The 20,234-nt window shown below is 46.9% G+C and overlaps 1 protein-coding gene across 7 annotated transcripts in view; it reads right to left on the bottom strand.

Moving 5' to 3' along the window:
- LOC140394858 (double-stranded RNA-specific editase 1-like) overlaps positions 1-20,234 on the bottom strand; it is a 424,458-nt gene that overhangs the window by 44,888 nt on the left and 359,336 nt on the right. For all 7 annotated transcript variants that reach the window (XM_072482047.1, XM_072482018.1, XM_072482024.1 and 4 more), the window contains 2 exons: positions 19,149-19,300; positions 12,676-12,844 (listed from right to left, as the gene is read on the bottom strand). In XM_072482047.1, the coding sequence (XP_072338148.1) occupies positions 12,676-12,844; positions 19,149-19,300 (321 nt within the window). The remainder of the gene's footprint in view (positions 1-12,675; positions 12,845-19,148; positions 19,301-20,234) is intronic.

Below are 20,234 nucleotides of genomic sequence, written 5' to 3'. Positions count from 1 at the left end.
TTTTTTTTTAAATTAAGAAAAAAGAAATTGAACCCTGGTGTTCCCCAGCTGCAATCTTATAAATCACAGGGAAGCATTCTAAACGATTTCCACAATTTATAAATATTGCCTCCAATTTAAGAACATGTGATCAGTTTAAATACTAGGATCCTAATATGAAATCCGAGATTGTGGGCGAAATTCTCCCCCAATGGCGCGATGTCCGCCGACTGGCGCCAAAAACGGCGCCAATCAGACGGGCATCGCGCCGGCCCAAAGGTGCGGAATGCTCCGCATCTTTGGGGGCCGAGCCCCAACATTGAGGGGCTAGGCCGATGCCGGAGGGATTTCCGCCCCGCCAGCTGGCGGAAATGGCGTTTGTTGCCCCGCCAGCTGGCGGAAATGGCGTTTGTTGCCCCGCCAGCTGGCGCGGAAATGCGGCGCATGCGCGGGAGCGTCAGCGGCCGCCGACAGTTTCCCGCGCATGCGCAGTGGGGAGAGTCTCTTCTGCCTCCGCCATGGTGGAGGCCGTGACGGAGGCGGAAGGGAAAGAGTGCCCCCACGGCACAGGCCCGCCCGCGGATCGGTGGGCCCCGATCGCAGGCCAGGCCACCGTGGGGGCACCCCCCCCGGGGTCAGATCGTCCCGCGCACCCCCCCAGGACCCCGGAGCCCGCCCACGCCGCCTGGTCCCGCCGGTAAATACCAGCTTTGATTTACGCCGGCAGGACAGGCAATTTCTGGGCGGGACTTCGGCCCATCCGGGCCGGAGAATTGAGCGGGGGGTCCCGCCGTCCGGCGCGGCCCGATTCCCGCCCCATCTCCGGTACCGGAGACTTCGGCGGGGGCGGGATTCACGGCGGCCAACGGCCATTCTCCGACCCGGCGGGGGGTCGGAGAATGACGCCCCAGGTTCCCTGTGAAGAAATTTCAACATTAGCTTGAGAATGTCAACCTGTACCCAAAGAGTACAAATCTTCAAAGTGCAGAGTACAGTAGCCCCCTTTCAAGAGCAGCCGGAAACAAGGGCAGAAATTATAAACTAAACAAAAGCTTTCACAGACAGATACACAGAGGATCTTCCTGTGTTAACAGGGAGAAAATAAATTGCAGTTCTACATAACATTGCCCAAAGGAATAGGACAGCTTCAGCAGGTGCGGCTGTTTTCCCTTCCACTCCATTAGGTTTAAAGTGAGTTGACTATTCATCAAATTATTTCCCAGTGTCAAAACTACTTAACTTTACTTGTGTGGAGTCATATTAAGAAAGTGCCAGGTATCTAAGTATGAAACAACTTTTGTTTTAAAAAAAATAAAAAGACCCAGATTTAAAGAACAGAATATTTTCAACATCAGGCTCAATGTTAACAGATGAAGAGAGAAAAATAACAAATCTCTTTCACTTTAGGGAACCAAGGACAGAATTCTATGCTTCCCCCTGGGGAAGGGGCCAAATTATTGCATGGAACGGATTACGTAGTGATTTTATGTTGGAGTGTGTAGGGTTGAGGAGGGGGAAGACCACTCTTGTCCAAATGAAGTTCCTTAAGTGGCCTACTTAACAGGTTTTTCCTACCCAGCCTCAATTTTAAGGCTGGCGGGCAGATGATAACGCGGGTGTGGAATGCCAGAAATAAAGGGAGTTAGCTAACTGGGGACACCCCCCACCTTAAGGTTGTGCGAGCTCAGACTTCCCACACCCTTCCAGTCCATCCCCCGAAACACCAATCGTCCCCTTCGCAACCTCCTCAGGCCTTCTCCACCCGGAATCCTGGCTTTTCTCCGGTTCCTTGAACTTGGGCTCAGGAAGCTTCTCAGAGTACCTCTTCTGGCCACTAGAGTAATTTGTAGAGGTACTGGAGAGCTGATGGTCAATTGGATTGGCCGGCAGGTCTCCAAGGCGGGACTTCTACCCGAATGAGGGGTTCGTTAGAACACAAATTGACAGTAGGGTTCACGAGTCGGTGAAGATGTTTCCCACATGACTTTACGGCCCCCGTCATCATAAAACACTGGCCCAAGTCAGATGCTGATTTAACAGTTACCCTCAGTACAGTTTTCGTTTGTAACCATGCTCATTTTCTTTTTACCTTGACTAAAAATAAAATATACCTCACCACAATCCAATTCACAACTTTTTTAAAATATAAACTTAGAGTACCCAATTATTTTATTTCCAATTTTGGGACAATTCACCTACTCTGCACATCTTTGGGTTGTGGGGGTGAGACCCACGCAGCAGTGGCGGGCTGCTTTTCCGGCACGGTGTGGCCGTAGGATTGTACCCTAAGTTACTGAATGGGAGAATAAGGTTTTCATTGATCAGAAAGCAGTGACTCAATGGCAATGCAAGAGGAAAATGGACAAATTTTAGTCTTGTGATTGAATTTAAGTTCTTTAAAAGCGTTTGCCCTTATCAATGTTTTGTTTAATGCAGTGTTCAGAAAACTCATCTCTTCTGAAAATCTGTTTGAGAGGCATCGTTTTATTACCCATTAGAAATTGCCTGCTGTCCAAGGGGCTTAACAGCATAGCTGACATTTTGTGAAGTAGTTGGGAAATTTAGAGTACCCAATTTCTTTTTCCAATTAAGGGGCAATTTAGAGTGGCCAATTCACCTGTTCTGCACATCTTTCTGGGTTTTGGGGGTGGGACCCATGCAGACATGGAAAGAATGTGCAAACTCCACACGGACAGTCACCAAGGTAGTTGGGAAAATATTAAGAAATACGTTGGGGTAAATTTTCCGGGTCTGCCTGCTGTGGGAATCATCGCAGGTGGGACGGACAATTTGTTTTGTTGAAAATATTTTCATTCAAATTTTTGATATTTTAACATTTTAAACACAACATGAAGACACCGGCAGTAACTTCAACCAAATACCCCGCTCTGCATACACCCCCCCCCCCCCCCCCCCCCCCCCCCCGGTCCCCTTTAACAGCTGACGGTAACCGTCAGCTCCTCGAAATGTAGTACAATAAACCCCATCTCTTGTGGAACACCTCACTTGCTCCCCCTCAACGCAAATTTCACCTTTTCCAGATATATAAACTCCATTTGATCCGCCAACCACACTGAGACACAGGGTGGAGCAACTGACCTTCACCCCAACAGGAGTCGCGAGGCAACTGCAGCTCCAGCAAGTCCAACAGCACAAATAAGGCCCTCAGGGCACTGGGCTCAAAATCCACACCCATGACCGCCAACATAGTGCTAAAGAAAGACCTCCAAAGTTTTTCCAAATTATGACAGGTCCAGAACATATGCGTGTGATTGGCTGGGCCCCTCCCACACCCTCATAAGCATATTCCACACCTTCAAACAACTGGCTCATCCTTGGCTTCGTGCTCTTTGTATTACCTTTAGCAAACCCAGCATTACACAAAACGTTGAGGCATTCAACCTCCACAGCAAGTCACACCACAACCTCTACCGCCACCCTCAGCTCCTTCTCCCTTTTGGCCGTAACCCCCTCCAGAGACCACATATCCTCCTCCAAAATCCTCCCATGGATCGCTGGAATGATCCCCCCCACCCCACTCCAACAATGAGGAGGGTGGGACCACTGGAAAAGTCGGAAAAACCGTTTTGCAAAATCCTGAACCTGCATAGACCTGAAAACCTCCCCCCGAGGGATCCCAAACTTCTCCCCCAATTCCTCCACACTCCCAAATCGATCTTCTAGAAATACATCCTTCATTTCCATCACCCCTCGCTCCTCCCATCCGCAAAACCTAGCGGGATGGACAATTTGATGGACCGTTTAAAAATCCATTGACATGAGGCGGGAGCGACCGGGATATCCCATCCATGATTTTGTTCTTTCGACATGCTGGATACTTGCAATTAATTGATTGGATTCAGTTACAAGAATGCCAGCTCCTTAGTTTAGTGACATCTTAAGTTGACTGTGCATTAAGTCAAAACATCTCTCAGATTTAGGTAAATAAAACAACTTGAGTTCATTATACAAGTGTGATGAATGTAAGAAATTGATATATATATTGTATTATATGTACTTGTTGCAGTAATGTTTTAAAAGTCTGGGTTAGGGTGTGTATATACCTGCTGCAGTAAAATTTAAAAAATCAGGAACAGCACAGTGATGCAGTGGTTAGCACTGCTGCCTTACGGCACCGAGGACCTGGGTTCGATCCTGGCCCGCCCCTGGTTACTCTGTGTGGAGTTTGCACATTCTCCCCATGTCACATGGTCTTACCCCCACAGCACAAAGATGTGCAGGTTAGGTGGATTGGCCACACTAAATTGCCGCTTAATTGGAAAACAAAAATTTGAAAGAAAATATTTTAAATCCAGGTTTAAAAGACAGACAGACTTTGTGGCTGCAGAAGGGGCAATAAAGATATCGTAAAAGTGAGAGCATTATTCTTTCAAGCCATGTATATGTTTACAAAGAGACTGGGCGGGGAGAGCAAGGTGAGGTAGCAAAACCAAGCAAGAAAAATCTGGAACAGCAGTGAAAAAGAAAGAAAGGGAGGGGGAGTATTCAAGGAGAGAGGAGCTGCGGGGGGGGGGGGGGGGGGGAAAGAGAGAATAGGGAGGGTTGTAGGCTGAGTCAGCCAGATGGCAACAGACTGTAAATAGAGAAACCTAAGAAAGAACCTTTGTGACTGTACAATGAATGAAAACAAATAGCAATGTATATAATTTTGAAAATGCCAATAAAAAGATTACCAAAAAAATGTTTACAAGAGGCCTAATGGGTTTTTGTTATGATTTCTGGAGAGTAGAAAATTAGAGACAGGGGGCAGGACTCTCCGCAGCCCGACGCTGTTATCGTAATCGACTCCGATGCCCAAATCGGGGCAGGCGGCGATTTGACGGTCAGCCATGCTCTCTGCTCCCTCGGAAATGGCATAACCGCGGCATGCGCCATTGCAATGGCGTTGGTTCGTCAACGGCCGGCCGTCCCGTGATGCTCAGCCCCGATGGGCTGAGTTCCCAACAGCACGGGACACATGTTGTCTCAGCAGTCGGGAACCCAGCGTGGCGGCTGCGGACTGTGTCCAGCACTGCCACACTCGGCCGGGATCCGTGCCACTGGCCATGGAGGGCTTCCGCGAAGATTGGGGGACTGGTGGAGCTTAGCCAGGGATTGAGTTGTGGGGTCATGGATGGCCATAAGACCATAAGACAAAGGAGCAGAATTAGGCCACTCGGCCCATTGAGTCTGCTCCGCCATTCAATCATGGTTGATTTTTCTCATCCCCATTCTCCTGCCTTCTCCCCATAACCTCTGATCCCCTTATTAATACCCATCTATCTCTGTCTTAAAGACACCCAGTGATTTGGTCTCCACAGCCTTCTGCGGCAAAGTGTTCCACAGATTCACCACCCTCTGGCTGGAGAAATTCCTCATCTCTGTTTTAAAGGATCATCCCTTTAGTTTGAGATGGTGTCCTCTGGTTCTAGTTTTTCCTACAAGTGGAAACATCCTCTTCACGTCCACTCTATCCAGGCCTTGCAGTATCCTGTAAGTTTCTATAAGATCCCTCCTCATCCTTCTAAACTCAACCGTTCCTCATACGACGAGTTCTTCATTCCAGGGATCATTCTTGTGAACCCCCTCCGGACCCTTTCCAAGGCCAGCACATCCTTCCTCAGATCCGGGGCCCAAAGCTGCTCACAATACTCCAAATGGGGTCTGACCAGAGCTTTATACAGCCTCAGAAGTACATCCCTGGTTTTGTATTCTAGCCCTCTTGGCATGAATACTAACATTGCATTTGCCTTCTTAACTGCCGACTGAACCTGCACATTAACCTTAAGAGAAACGTGAACAAGGTCATGCTGTACGGCGTGACCGTTGCAGGTCGTCAGCCGTCTGCATGCGTGGCCAGGGACCCGGCTATTCTCCCGCTGGTTTCAGCGCGGGAGCCAGGAGCGCCGCTGCTAGCCCCTCACCGGTCCCGGAATCGGTGAGAGATTTGTGCCGATTCTTTTCGTGTAAACCTCCCGCGGATTCTCAAGCCGGCACTTAGCCGCAGAAACGGAGAATCCAGCTCATTGTGTTTAAACTTAAGCAAGCAGGTCATAGGATTTGAGTGGAATGGGGATGATGTAATTAGTGGGAGGAGCCAGGGCTGTAGCAGGCAGAGTTTAGTTTAGGCTGTGAGCTGAACAGCAGCTTCAGCAGAAGGGTGTCAGATATTCCGTATTAATCTGAACGGATCTCTCTATCTTCAAGCAGTCTCTCAAAAGATCTCTCTATTCAAAGATTGGCAAGTAATCCGGTGTTTCCCAACTCTATTAAAAGTGTTTTTTATTGTTGAGCTTTGTTTAACTGGTAATTATAAACTATATTTCAGTTATGGTAGTTTCAAAGTTTATTTTAATATACCATATCCCTATTTTTGCGTGGAATCATTTCTGGAGCAAAATATTCCTTCCTCACAGTTATATAAATTTTAAAAAAGTACTGGGGTTCCTGTCCAGTATCTTAGCAAATGCTGGGGTCTTGTCCGGGATTGTAATATAAACTGAAAACATACATTCAGCCATTTTTTGACAAATCATCCTGCGGGATCAAAATCATAATTATTTGCTTCGCACAATTTAAATAAAAGTGATAGATGATTGATTGGCTTGAGAGAATTAATTAGTACGAAACCTTCCCTAGGGATTGTGGGCAGAGAATAGGCTGCATCATTAGTTTGCTGGTTACATAAAAGTTTCTCTATTAACTCCAAATTTACAAACAGTTGCTTGGTAGTACAGAACTTGAATATCGCTGAAAAGAGACATGTTGTTTTGTAGCTTGTTGTCTTGCGTTCATTAAGTGTAAGAATGCCAAATCTCCAATCATTACAAGAATGCTACATGAAAAAAGGATGCTAATTAGTTGGCAAGTTGATAAGCTCCTGGGTAATTCATATGCAGGGGTCCTCTGCAAACAAAAGGAATATGTTCCAGCCTTGGTCTTTGTCGTGTTGGGTGTTCTGGTTTACAAACAAGCCAACAATGCTGGAAGTGGTGTAACGCTATTTTATTAACTGTTCAACTATGCTAACATACTGTAAACATGGGTATAAGCAATACCAGCTTAACTGTGGACCCTTTCCTATCACTAGCTATGGTGAGGCACTCAGCACATGGTGAATGTCTGTGATGCAGGCTGTGAGCTCTGTGCTCCGAGCTGGCTGCTGCTAGAATGAGCAGGAACTCTCTTGTCCCCTGTCTTTATAGTGCTTGTGCTCTCACTGGTGATTGGCTGCGGTGTTATGTATGCTGGTTGGTCCTACTGCACGTCCATCAGTGTGTGTATGTGATTGCACCATAATGTACTGATGTATATTATGACATCCCCCTTTTTTACAAAGAACATGTGCCTATGTGAGAATAAATAACGTGTAATGAGTGTATCTGGCCATGTGTGTGCAGTATTTACATAACTATGTACATGAGGCAAGTCTATATACACGGGAAGGTGCCTGGTGCAGAGAAAAGAAAAACAAGGTGTTACACCAACAACAAAACTAATAACGAATGCTATAAACAAACTAGTGAAATGCTGAAACAGGATGAAAGAACAAAGCATTGAGTCCAACATTGTAAGGCTCATAAATCAAGTCTCTGAGTGGGCGCCGAATTCGGGTTGACCGCCTCAAGGATGGGTCAGGAGCCACCGGCTGAGGATCGGGCCGGGCCACGGCCAAGTGAGGAGGATGCAGAGTATTCGGAAGCTCTACAAAGTCCAGGTCGGGGACAACAGGAGGGCGTGGCACCGGTGGAGAATCGCGTAGCGAGCGTGGAACCAGACGAAGGGCACGCCGATTGCGGCGGCGAATGGAGCCATCAGGCAGACGAACCAGGAATGAGCAGGGAGCCACCAGCCGAAGAACCACAGCAGTCGCAGACTAGCCACCCTCCGGAAGATGGATTCGGACGTTGTCACTTGGCGCCAGAGCAGGAAGATCAGTCGCTCGAGCGTCATGCGCCGCCTTGTGCTGCGCGCGAGACTGTTGCATCTGCTGGAGGACCGGAGCATGGTCGAGGTCTGGGACGTGAATGGACGGTAGAGTGGTCCTGAGAGTGCGACCCATCAGCAGCTGAGGGTGCGACCCATCAGCAGCTCCACTGCCCGTGGACAGTGGAGCCGAGCGATAGGCTAGCAAGGCGAGGCAGAAGTCGGATCCTGCATCAGCAGCCTTGCAGAGGAGCCTCTTTACGCTGTGGATGCCCTTTTCTGCTTTGCCACTTGATTGGGGGTGCTGGGGACTGGACGTCACGTGTACAATGTTGTACCTGCTGGCGAAGTTAGACCATTCCTGGCTCGCAAAGCAGGGGCCATTGTCCGACATCACTGTGAGTGGGATGCCACGACGAACAAAGGTCTCTTTGCAGGCACGGATAACAGCCGATGACGTGATGTCGTGCAGGCGTACAACCTCGGGATAGCTGGAAAAATAATCAACTATGAGAACATAGTCCCTGCCGAGCGCATGGAACAGGTCCACGCCTACCTTAGACCAACTCATGGGGCTGAAGGGTTTCCTGTGGTTGGGCCGGCTGGAACCGCTGACAGGTGGGGCAATTGAGCACAGTGTTGGCAATGTCCTCATTTATGCCAGGCCAGTAGACAGCCTCTCGGGCCCTCCGCCGGCACTTCTCTACGCCGAGGTGGCCCTCGTGCAGCTGCTCTAAAACCAGGTGATGCATGCTGTGTGGGATCACGATGCGGTCCAGCTTCAGGAGGACGCCATCAACGACTGCCAGATCGTCACGAATATTATAGAACTGCGGGCATTGTCCCTTGAGCCATCCGTCAGTTATGTGGCGCATCATAGGTTGTAGCAGGGGGTCAGCCGCAGTCTCACGGCGAATCTGGGTTAGACGTTCATCCGTGGCCGGCAGATTGGCTGCCGTATCTCCAGAGCTTGAGCAGAATGCGTTGTAGGCGAGGGGTCATGTCATGGAGGTCTTTTTGGATGATGCCGACCAGCGGGCGATGGTCGGTCTCCACAGTGAACTGGGGAAGGCCATACACCTAGTCATGGAACTTGTCGACATCGGTCAACAGGCCTAGGCACTCCTTCTCGATTTGCGCATAGCACTGCTCTGTGGGGGTCATGGCCCGTGACGCATAGGCAACAGGGGCCCATGACGAGGTGTCATCGCGCTGCAGGAGCACCGCCCCTATGCCAGATTGGGTAGCGTCCGTTGATATTTTCGTCTCCCTTGCAGGATCGAAAAACGCCAATACCGGGGCGGTGGTCAGCTTGACCTTGAGCTCCTCCCATTCACGTTGGTGGGCGGGAAGCCACTGGAAGTCCGTCGTCTGCCTAACTAGGTTGCGGAGAGCCGTGGTGTGGGAAGCGAGGTTAGGGATGAACTTTCCTAGGAAGTTGACCATTCCTAAGAACCGGAGCACTGCCTTCTTATCCGCCGTCTTCTGCATGGCCGTGATGGCTGCCACCTTGTCTGCATCCGGCCGCACACCCAACCGGGAGATGTGGTCTCCTAAAAACTTGAGTTCGGTCTGGCCGAAAGAACATTTGGCTCTGTTGAGGCGCAGGCCTTGGTCCCGTATTCGCTTAAAAACGCGTTGGAGGCGTTTATAGTGGTGGACCATTATAGTGGTGGACAGATGACGATGTCGTCCACATAGATGCGCACACCCTCAATGCCCTCCATCATCTGCTCCATGATGCGGTGGAACACTTCAGATGCTGATATGATTCCAAATGGCATTCTATTGTTGCAGTACCTGCCAAATGGGGTGTTGAAAGTACACAGCTTTCTGCTGGACTTGTACAATTGAATCTGCCAGAAGCCCTTTGATGCATCCAGCTTGGTGAATATGTTGGCTCGAGCCATCTCGCACGTGATCTCCTCATGCTTGGGGATAGGGTAATGCTCCCGATGATGTTACGATTTAATTCCTTCGGGTCGATACAGATCCGGAGCTCGCCGGAAGGCTTCTTGACGCACACCACGGAACTGACCCAGTCGGTTGGTTTTGTCACTCTGGAAAGCACTCCTTGGTCCTGGAGGTCCTGCAGCTGCTGCTTGAGGCGGTCCTTGAGGGGTGCTGGGACTCTGCGAGGTGCATGAACCACAGGCGTGGCATCCTGTTTGAGCAAGATTTTGTATGTGTAGGGAAGTGTGCCCATGCCTTCGAAGACATCTTGGTGTTGAGTGATGATGGCACTTAGTTGCGCCCTGAAGTCCGCATCTTGGAAGTCAGACGCGTCCTCTGGAGAGAGGGAATGTACGCGCTGCACGAGGTTGAGGAGCTTGCACGCCTGTGCGCCTAGCAGGGAGTCCTTTGAGGAGCCCACGACCTCGAAGGGTTGGGTGACTTTTCGCGAGTTGTGCGTCACCTTGAGTTGGCATGACCCGGTGGCGGGGATGACGTTACCATTATAGTCGACCAGTTGGCAATTGGATGGAAGTTGGTTTGACCCCCAGGGTTTGAAATGCTGACCATGCGAGGAGATTGGCGGAAGCACCAGTGTCTAGACAGAATCTGATCTGGGAGCGGTTGACCGTCAGGGTGGCACACCACTCGTCGTCAGGATCAATGCTGTGCACCGACAGCGGCTGGTGCTTTCGATTCGGGGACAGCCTGTTCTTGGTTATGACAGCGATTCAAAAAGGCTCCCTGTCCTCGGTGTCACTGGTCTGCATGAAGTCAGGATCGGACTCGGTGAAAGTGGGTTGGATTGCCCGAACATTCCTGCGAGGCTGGTTAAATCGTTGCGAGTTGGCAGGCTGGGCTGCTCGACAGCAGGCAGCATAGTGGCCAAGCCTGCCACAGCGTAGGCACTGTCGCGATTTTGCAGGGCATTGCCGCTTTAAGTGGGCCACAGTTGCCGCACGTCGTGATGTCAGTGCGTTCGTTGCGCCACCGCACATGCGCGGTATGGTCTTGCATGGTGCGGGCCTGCGCATCGCGTTCCTCCACGTCACCGTCCCCTCGTTGGACTCGGAAAGCGCGCAAAATGGCCGCCCTCCTCCAGACTGCGGCCCGGGAGGTGTTCGATCGTTTGGACCCGTTCCGCCTCATGGGGCCCTTGCTGCGCCATTTCAGCTGCCTGTATGTAGGAGTACCGGCTGGTGGCATTCTCATGCAGGACACAGGTCTCGATAGCAGTCGCTAGCGTTAGTTGCTTAACTTTAAGGAGCTGCTGATGCAGGGGGTCCGACATGACCCCAAAAACAATCTGGTCACGTATCATGGAGTCGGAGGTGGGCCCGTAGCCGCAGGATTGCGCGAGGATCTGGAGGTGTGTTAAATAGGATTGGAAAGGCTCGCCCTTACCCTGCAAGCGCTGCTGGAACAGGTACCTTTCGAAGCTTTCGTAGACTTCAACACAGAAGTGTGTGTCGAATTTGAGGAGCACCGTCTTGTACTTGGTCTTGTCCTCGTCGTCCGCGAATGTCAGGGAGTTATAGATGTGGATGGCATGTTGCCCAGCCATGGAGAGAAGAAGGGCTATCTTCCAGGTGTCCGATGCATTATCCCTGTCCGTGGCCTCGAGGAAGAGCTGGAAGCGCTGTTTAAATATCTTCCAATTTACCCCGAGATTGCCAGCGATGCGGAGCGGCCGCGGCGGGTTGCTGTTCTCCATGCTGTAGTATGCAGGAATGCTGAGAAGTTGCAGGTAGGTCTCACAAGTGCTAGATTGCGGCCACTCCTTGTACCATGTCGCGTTGGGTGTTTTGGTTTACAAACAAGCCAACAATGCTGGAAGTGGTGTAACGCTATTTTATTAACTGTTCAACTATGCTAACATACTGTAAATGTGGGTATAAGCAATACCAGCTTAACTGTGGACCCTTTCCTATCACTAGCTATGGTGAGGCACTCAGCACATGGTGAATGTCAGTGATGCAGGCTGTGAGGTCTGTGCTCTGAGCTGGCTGCTGCTAGAATGAGCAGGAACTCTCTTGTCCCCTGTCTTTATAGTGCTTGTGCTCTCACTGGTGATTGGCTGCGGTGTTATGTATGCTGGTTGGTCCTACTGCATGTCCATCAGTGTGTGTATGTGATTGCACCATAATGTACTGATGTACATTATGACAGTCTTCTTTTGAATTACTTGGAAACTTAGTTTTTTTTAAAATTTGGACTACCCAATTATTTTATTCCCAATTAAGGGGCAATTTAGTGTGGCCAATCCACCTACCCTGCACATCTTTGGGTTGTGGGGGTGAGACCCCCACGGGGAGAACCTGGTCACCAGCGCAGTGAGGCAGCAGTGCGAACCACTGCGCCACCATGCCGCCCCTCAGGAGCTTAGTTGCCGGTCACTTTCTCAACGGAAACATAATAACCAATTGGTGTCAACTTAACAACCAATCACCACAATTTTGTGCTTTAAATTGTCCTGATGATTGCAAGACGTGAAGCTTCGGCAAAATTAATCTCTTTTCATCTATAATTCACCATTTGTCCATTTAGAGTTTTACAATGATATTTCCAGAAAGTCCTTGAATCCTGTTGATGCTACTGATCAAAACGTGCAAGTCTCAGAAATATCAAATTTTAAGAGAGTGGCAAACTCATTTGCTGCAGAATTAGAAGGGAAATTAGGAATGGCATTTGTTCAGGAAGCAATGCTATCCCGAAAATATCTAACCAAGAGATGTGTGAGGCTGTTACTAGTCCAAACAGGAAAACATGTTCTGCTCTACAGCAGTGCAACAAACAAGTGAAAGATGTATTACTGACCTTGCTATTTTATCACTACATGACATTGTGAGCAATCGCTCGCCTTGCAACACTCCATCCCACGTCTGAATAGTGTTGCTGGATCTAACTGGAATCGTCCCTTCGCCAGATTCAATTTTTGTCCTTAGCTGACCTCGTGCCTTCCGATTTGGGTGCTTGTCTCCCTGATCTAAAATTTCAGAGACAAAAAATAACTGGTACTGACTGCACAAAATGTGTGTTAAAGTCATGAGAACTAGACCAGATGGGAGTTGAATAATCATTAAAAAAACATACACAATGATATGGAACAGTTTCAGTTGTATTAGTAAGGAATACAACGAATATACTTTTAATTTCACCTAAATAAAAATACGAAAGCCCCTAAATATTTGTTTGATACGAGTTATAGTAAGAGAGCGTAAGAAATATGTCATACAGCCCCTCACACCTTCAGTATCAAAGCTGACCTTTGACATCAACTTCACTTTCCTGCCCTATTCCCATACTCAATTCCCCTAGAGTCCCCCAAATTACTGAACTCAGTCTTGGATGTGCTCAATGATCGAGCAGTCATAGCTTTCTAGGCAGAGAATTCCTCTGAGTGAAGACATTTCTCCTCAGCTCAGTTCAAATTGGCTGACCCCTTATCCTGAGACTATGTCCACTAGTTCTAGACACTCTAGCTTCTATATGTTTTACGGAGATCATCTCTCATTCTTCTAAACTACTCAGAGTACAGGCCCTTTCTACTCAATCTCTTCTTATACAACAGCCCTCTTATCCCAAGATAAACCATAGAATGGCTGATAGCACAGAAGGAGGCCATATAGCCTGTGGTATCCATGCAAACTCTGCAAGAGGAGCTCAACAAGTTTCACTCACCTGCCTTTTGCCCATAGCATAGGAAATCTCCAATTTCAGATAATTATCCAATTTTCTTTTGAAAGCCATGAGGGAACCTACCTCTGCCACCTCAAGCAATGCATTCCATACTCTGACCACTTGCTGCGTAAGAAAACCTTTCCTCGTGCCGCCTTTTATCTTTTTGCCACGTTGAGCGCTCTGATTCTCAACCCATCTGCAGTTTCTCCTCATCTACTCCGCCCACACCCCTCATGGTATTGACCACCTCTATCTCCCCTCAACCATCTCTTCTCAGTTTCTCCAATTCATCCATGTAACTGACGTCCTTCGTCCCTGGAGCCTTTCTCGTAAATTTTTCCTGCACTCCCTATAAATCAATCTGGTGAATCTTTATTACATCCACTCTAAGGCAAATGTATCTGTCCTTTGGTAAGGAGATCAAAACTACACCAAAGTCCAACGTAACCTTACATTTTAACCCCCTTGCAATATTGATATTTATTGTCACATGCACCGAAGTACAGTGAAAAGTATTTTTCTGCGGCCAAGGTAACGCACACAGTACGTACATAGGAGACAAAAGAATAATCGACAGAGTACATTGACAAATGGTACATCAACAAATAGTGATTGGTTACAGTGCGGAACAAGGGCCAAACAAGCAATACATGAGCAAGAGCAGCATAGGGCGTCGTGAATAGTGGTCTTACAGGGAACAGATCAGTCCGAGGAAGAGTCGGTGAGGAGTCTAGTAGCTGTGGGCAGAAGCTGTTCCGATGTCTGGATGTGTGGGTCTTCAGACTCCTGTATCTTCTGCCTGATGGAAAGGTCTGGAAGAGGGCAAAGTCTGGGTGTGAGGGGTCTCTGACAATCCTGTCTGCCTTCCTGAGCGGGAGGTGTAGACAGAATCAATGGGAGGATGGCAAGCTTGTGTGATGTGTTAGGCTGAGTTCACCACACTCTGCAGTTTCTTGCGATCTTGGGCCGAGCAGTTGCCATACCAAGCTGTAATGCAGCCGGATAGGATGCTCTCTATGGCACATCTGTAGTGAGAGTCGATGCAGACATGCCAAATTTCTTAGCTTCCGTAGGAATAAAGAGGTTGTTGGACTTATAAAGACAAATATATAATTTATTCTACTGCTTATAGTACCTGCATATTAACTTTGTGATTGCATACAAGAACACCCAAATCCTTCAGAATATAAACATTTACTAGTCCCTCACTTTTAAAAAAAATATTCTGCTTTTCCATTCTTCCTAACAAAGTGAATAATTTTACATGTCCCCACATTAAACTCTGTCAGCTTCTTGCCCAATCACTTAATGGTCTACATTGACTTGCAGCCTCTTTGCCGTTTTCTCAGTTTACTTTCCCTACCTAGATTTGCATTGCCAGCAAATGTGGACACATTAAACTTGGGCCATTCATCTAAGTCACTGATACAGATGATAAATAACTGACAGTGTGGTAGTAATTACACTGTGCCATCTAAATAATAACCCATTTTTTCCTATTCCCTGTTTTCTGTTCTTTAACCAATCCTCATTCCATGGAACTGCATTAGCCTAGAGCATCTGTGCAGTGGCAATCGCCATTGGAATGTCACTTCTCTCTTTTTTACTTACCCCGGAATGGAGTTACATCTGGACTTTCGAACCAGGCCTGGTGAGAAATGTACAGCACAGCAACTCTGGAGTCCATTCCGTGCAGAGCAGCAGTGTCTGAGCAAGTGAAGCCTCATTAGTAGCTGTCATAAAGCAGGCAAGTTTAAAGATCCCAGATTCTTTGATAGGAGAGAAAGTTGTTGTGTAAGATAAGTGGGTAGGATGGATTGGGGTGGCTTGGGCCGGGAGGTTAGTTGGGATGGTAACATGAAGGGGAGGGGTTAGGTATTAGTTGGAGCGTAGTAGGGAGTGGGACAGTGGGTCTGGTGGTCAGGCGTTGGCGTGGGTGGTCAGAGGGTCAGTATCATAGTTATCTCGGAGTTGAAGTGGTGTTAATCATCCAAACATTTCACGGGTAATTATTTTGCTGAGAGAGTTGGAACAATTTGAAGTGTCCAATTTAAAGTGATGTTTTGGATGGTTCCTGGTGCAGGGTAATTGCTATTGGAAATTTAAACTTCCCAGGCAATTCCCAAGAAATCCCTTGCCGGGACCTCCGGTGGGTCCCTTAGCGCATATTCTGGGGTACCTCCGGGGTCTGACTCCCAAGGAAAGGAGGTTTTGTGTCATTATCCCCGATTGGAATCATAATCTTGTATAAAAATGCCTTGTGTGTGTTGGCGGCACAGTGGCTAGCATTGCTGCCAAACGACGGCGAGGACCCGGGTTTGATCCCAGCCCCGGGTCACGGTCTGTGTGGAGTTTTCACATTCCCCCCGTGTCTGCGTGAGTCTCACCCCCACAACACAAAAGATGTGCCTGGTAGGTGGATTGGCCGCGCTAAATTGCCCCTTAATTGGAAAAGAATTGGGTATTCTATGTTTTTAAAAAAATGCCTTGTGTGGTACTATATCAACTGACTTCTGAAAACGTGAAAATACTAAATTAATTGTTCTCCCTTATTGACCCTGCTAGTTATACCGTCAAAAAACTTTAAGGAATTTTACAAACACAATTTCCTTTTCATAAAACTGTGTTGCCGCTTTCTTTTTTTCAATTTTTTTACCAATTAAGAGCAATTTAGTGTGGCAAATCCATCTACCCTGCACATCTTTGGGTTGTGGGGGTGAAACCCAACGCAGACACGGGGAGAATGTGCAAACTCCACACGGACAGTGACCCAGGGCTGGGATCAAACCTGGGTCCTTGGCGCTGTGAGGCACAAGTGCGAACCTGTATTGACACATTCTGATCATATTGTGATTTTCTACATGCTCATTATAATAAAACCCCAAATCATATTCTAGTGTTTGTTCTATTATGGATGTAACTGCCATATGCTTCAGCTTTTTCTCTTCCTCCTTTCCTCAACCATGGGGTTACATTTACGACTTTTATTATGATATGGCAGGTGGTAATTGCTGGGGTGCCCAAATCCCAAAGGGAAACTTACACAAGCTACCACAACTATTTTCAATTTGTATTTTATTACGAGAGGGTATCTGCATTTAAGTCAGGAGCAAAAATGTCAAACCAATTTTGGAGATTTGAAATATTAAATTTAGCAGTTTTAAAACAAAGCAAAGAAAACTTAATTATGCAAGATTGCAGTTACACAGTTAACAGTAGTTCTACACATATGTCCCAAAAGATTAGTTAAACTCAGACTACATACCCCATTTAGGCACCAATCCTCATAGATTACCGCAAACATCCTCTGCTGCTACAGGGCATGTATTACACAGGCTTCTCCCTCTGTCACTCAATATGTAAAAATCAAAGCTTGTATCAAAACCTTGCAGACACAACACATGTCTTCTCCGAGTGGGGCCGCAGGCTGGTTTCTTCACAGGTCTGTTTCAGTCCACATGCTTTTTGGGATCACATGGCCACATCCACCTATACAGCCTTCAAATATCTGTTTAAGTATGTTTTCCTCCTTTCATCGTTTTTGCTTTTACACCCCTTTGGAAGTTGCCTTTCCAGAATATACAGATCTTTCATGTTATTCTTTTAGCAACAACATAGTTTGGATAAAAATAAACTTAATACTTTGTTTTATTCATTTATGATCTTGGCCAATTTTATATTTTCTCTTTGAAATATAATAGTTAAACTCCAAATCAACCCCATATCTGCCTAATGCAAATTTCAATTCATGCTGCTCATTGGTCCAATCTCAGCCTTGCTAATCTCCACTTGCTTTGAGATCTAACCCTTTTCTGATGTTTTTAAACCTCGCAACCAAAATCGTCGAATACTCCGAGTCGACCAGCCCGCCAGCAATATCTTATAGCGCATTAAAAAATCAATCTGGAAGTAACATGGGAGGATGAAAACTCCTTCGCCCTTGGCCTCCCAAACTCCGTGTTCACCCTCTCTTGTCAATCAGCCATATCCCTTTTTGAACCAGCCCCCGGCTCGAATCATGAGACCCTCCATTGTTCGCCCATTAACTAGCCCGCCCAGCTAGCATGGTGGCCCCCGCCCAAGGCATCCAACTATCCTTCCTCCCCCAGTTCCCCTCTGCACCGCCCCCCCCCTCTCCAATCCACTGGAACATACACCCCTGAAGAGTAACAAAAGATGCACTCACCATTGTACCCAATTATTTTTTTCCAATTAAGGGGCAATTTAGCGTGGTCAATTCACCTAACCTGCCACATCTTTGGGTTGTGGGGGTGAAATCCACGCAGACACGGGAAGAATGTGCAAACTCCACACGGACACTGACCGAGAGCCGAGATTTGAGCCCCGGGTCCTCAGCGCCGTAATTCCAGTGCTAAGCACTGCGCCACCGTGCTGCCCGGTACTCTAAATTTTTTTTTAAAGTTTCAAAAACCCATTCCGACACTTGCTTCTCAAGATTAGGTCAGTGGTTGGTCCTTGTTCTCCTGCTGCCTTTGGTCTTGGACATCTTTTTCGGGGCAGATTCTTCCAATCTCGCAGCAGACTTTCACCAACACCAAATTCTCTTGCTACAGCAGTTACTTGACGAGTTGGCAAATGTTACGGCTTTTAGCTTCAGCCTCGTTTTGCTGGAAGATCCACATTGGTTAGTCATTCACCATGCCATTTGTGGTTTGCTGTGTGGGCATGTCTTAAACTTATATGCATCTTCACAGTTTGGGCTGTACCACATGCTCAATACCATACATCAATTTACAGGATCATATAAAACATGCATTTCTGGAGTGAAAATTTGAGACAGACTAGTAATGCAGGCGTAGCATTTTGCAGGGGAAAAGTGGGTTGGTTGACTTATACATCGAGCATATACAGAAACATGATTTTTGGCACGGGAAAATATGTTCTATATGCCAGATGGAATTATTCACCACAGTCTTTGGTAATACTATTCATTTAGAATTTGCATCCTCCTGAAATGTTACTACGTGACAGCTTGCAAATTAAACCATTTTCCTCTCAGACATTGAGGTTTATATGAACTTAACTCATTAACTTGACTTTTGCCAGCTTCAAATTGGTTAGATTCTGAAATTCCTCCCAAATAATCTCACATTCTATCCAAATGCCCAGAGACTTTAATTCTATGCATGGTGAAATACTACACAAGCCATAAAACTGGGCATAAAGTCTATTCAGCCATTTATATGACCATGATTTTCCTGATTTTATAAACTATTAATGATTCAGTTTTGAGTGGTTATAGTGGAAGCTAGGATTTCAAAAAAATTGTTTTCACTGCTTCTATTATAAAGAGGCCTGAAATCCCAATTTCCTCAAACCGGTGATTTCCAGGTCAGAACTTTTTCTTTCCCAAATATTGCCTGGTCTGCTGATTATTTCCAATATTTTCTGTTCATGTTTCTCGTAGCAGACCACTTCCCACAAGCCTTGGAAGTGAAAAGGTCACTCACTGTAAAACCCAATGAATTGAGCAAGTAGTGAGAGCTAAAACAAATCCTCAATTCCATGCGGCAGCAAGAGGCTATTGTTGTGTGAGACATTTTCCCCCTGTAATATTTCTGTTAGAGCAACCAGCAACAAATCCTTACCCTCTACTGCTGCTTCGTGTGGTGAGAAGATGCGGGCATCTCCACATGGTGATGTACTGATGTAAACGTGAAACTGCACATTCTCCTTAAGCTTGTAGCCTCCTCCTTCACACTTAACAAAAATGGATTTGTGGTGATCTTCTGCCTTGGTACTTCAGAAATAAGAGAACAAAATATTGTTTTTACAACGCCTAAAACTCCAGTCTGTACTTGAGTATTGCAAGTACAAGTTTGTTAATTTGATTGAGAAAATCCATAAAAAGTGTACTTTTAAAAAATATCACCGTGTCCAAACAAAACACTCCCACTGACCTGGTCAGTGCGAGTTTTTTTCCCCCCAATTAAGGGGCAATTTAGCGTGGCCAATCCATTTACCCTGCACATCTTTGGGGGAGAAGAGGGGAGAGTGACCAGGGGCCGGGATCGAACCCGGGTCCTCAGCGCCATGAGGCAACAGTGCTAACCACTGCGCCACCATGAGACTTTGCGAGTTGATGACAAAATAAACAGGAAGTGAGCAGATTCTGCTCAGTCACAAGAGGACATTCATAGATACAATTATTTTATTTGTCTTGATAGATGCATATCAAGGAACCAAGAATTCTAGGAATTACTTTAACAAAACATAATGCTTTTCAAATAATATCCCGAACACATATTTCCAGAACACCTGGAAGATTTGGAGAAAGAAGGATCGCCACATTGCCAAACAGCATTACATAAGGCTGATAGAATTGTTGGATAAATTAGAAACTTCATTATCCCGAAAGAAAAAAAATCTTCATTATCATCTTAAAGGACCCATGAAGAAACAACAGATAATGCCTGCAGAGGTCTGAAATAATTGTAAATGCTATGAACAGCAAGTAGAAGCCATTGTCAGCTTGGTTAACCATATTAATTATTTCTTGACTTCTGTGAACTTGACATCTTGGTGCATCTTGCTTCATAACTGAAAGAATCTCCATTATATTTTCACAGCTGCATATAGTAATGCAAGTTCCAGTCAGGAAGGAGATAATTGGGTAATTCCCCTGTTCAGCACACCTGGAGGCTGGACTGCTGTAAGTTACAAGCACTGATGTT

Source organism: Scyliorhinus torazame, chromosome 2, assembly GCF_047496885.1.
Source record: "Scyliorhinus torazame isolate Kashiwa2021f chromosome 2, sScyTor2.1, whole genome shotgun sequence".
In the NCBI taxonomy this organism is placed as follows: domain Eukaryota; kingdom Metazoa; phylum Chordata; class Chondrichthyes; order Carcharhiniformes; family Scyliorhinidae; genus Scyliorhinus; species Scyliorhinus torazame.
Note: the sequence above shows the minus strand (reverse complement) of the source record. Positions and strands in the feature narration are given on the sequence as shown.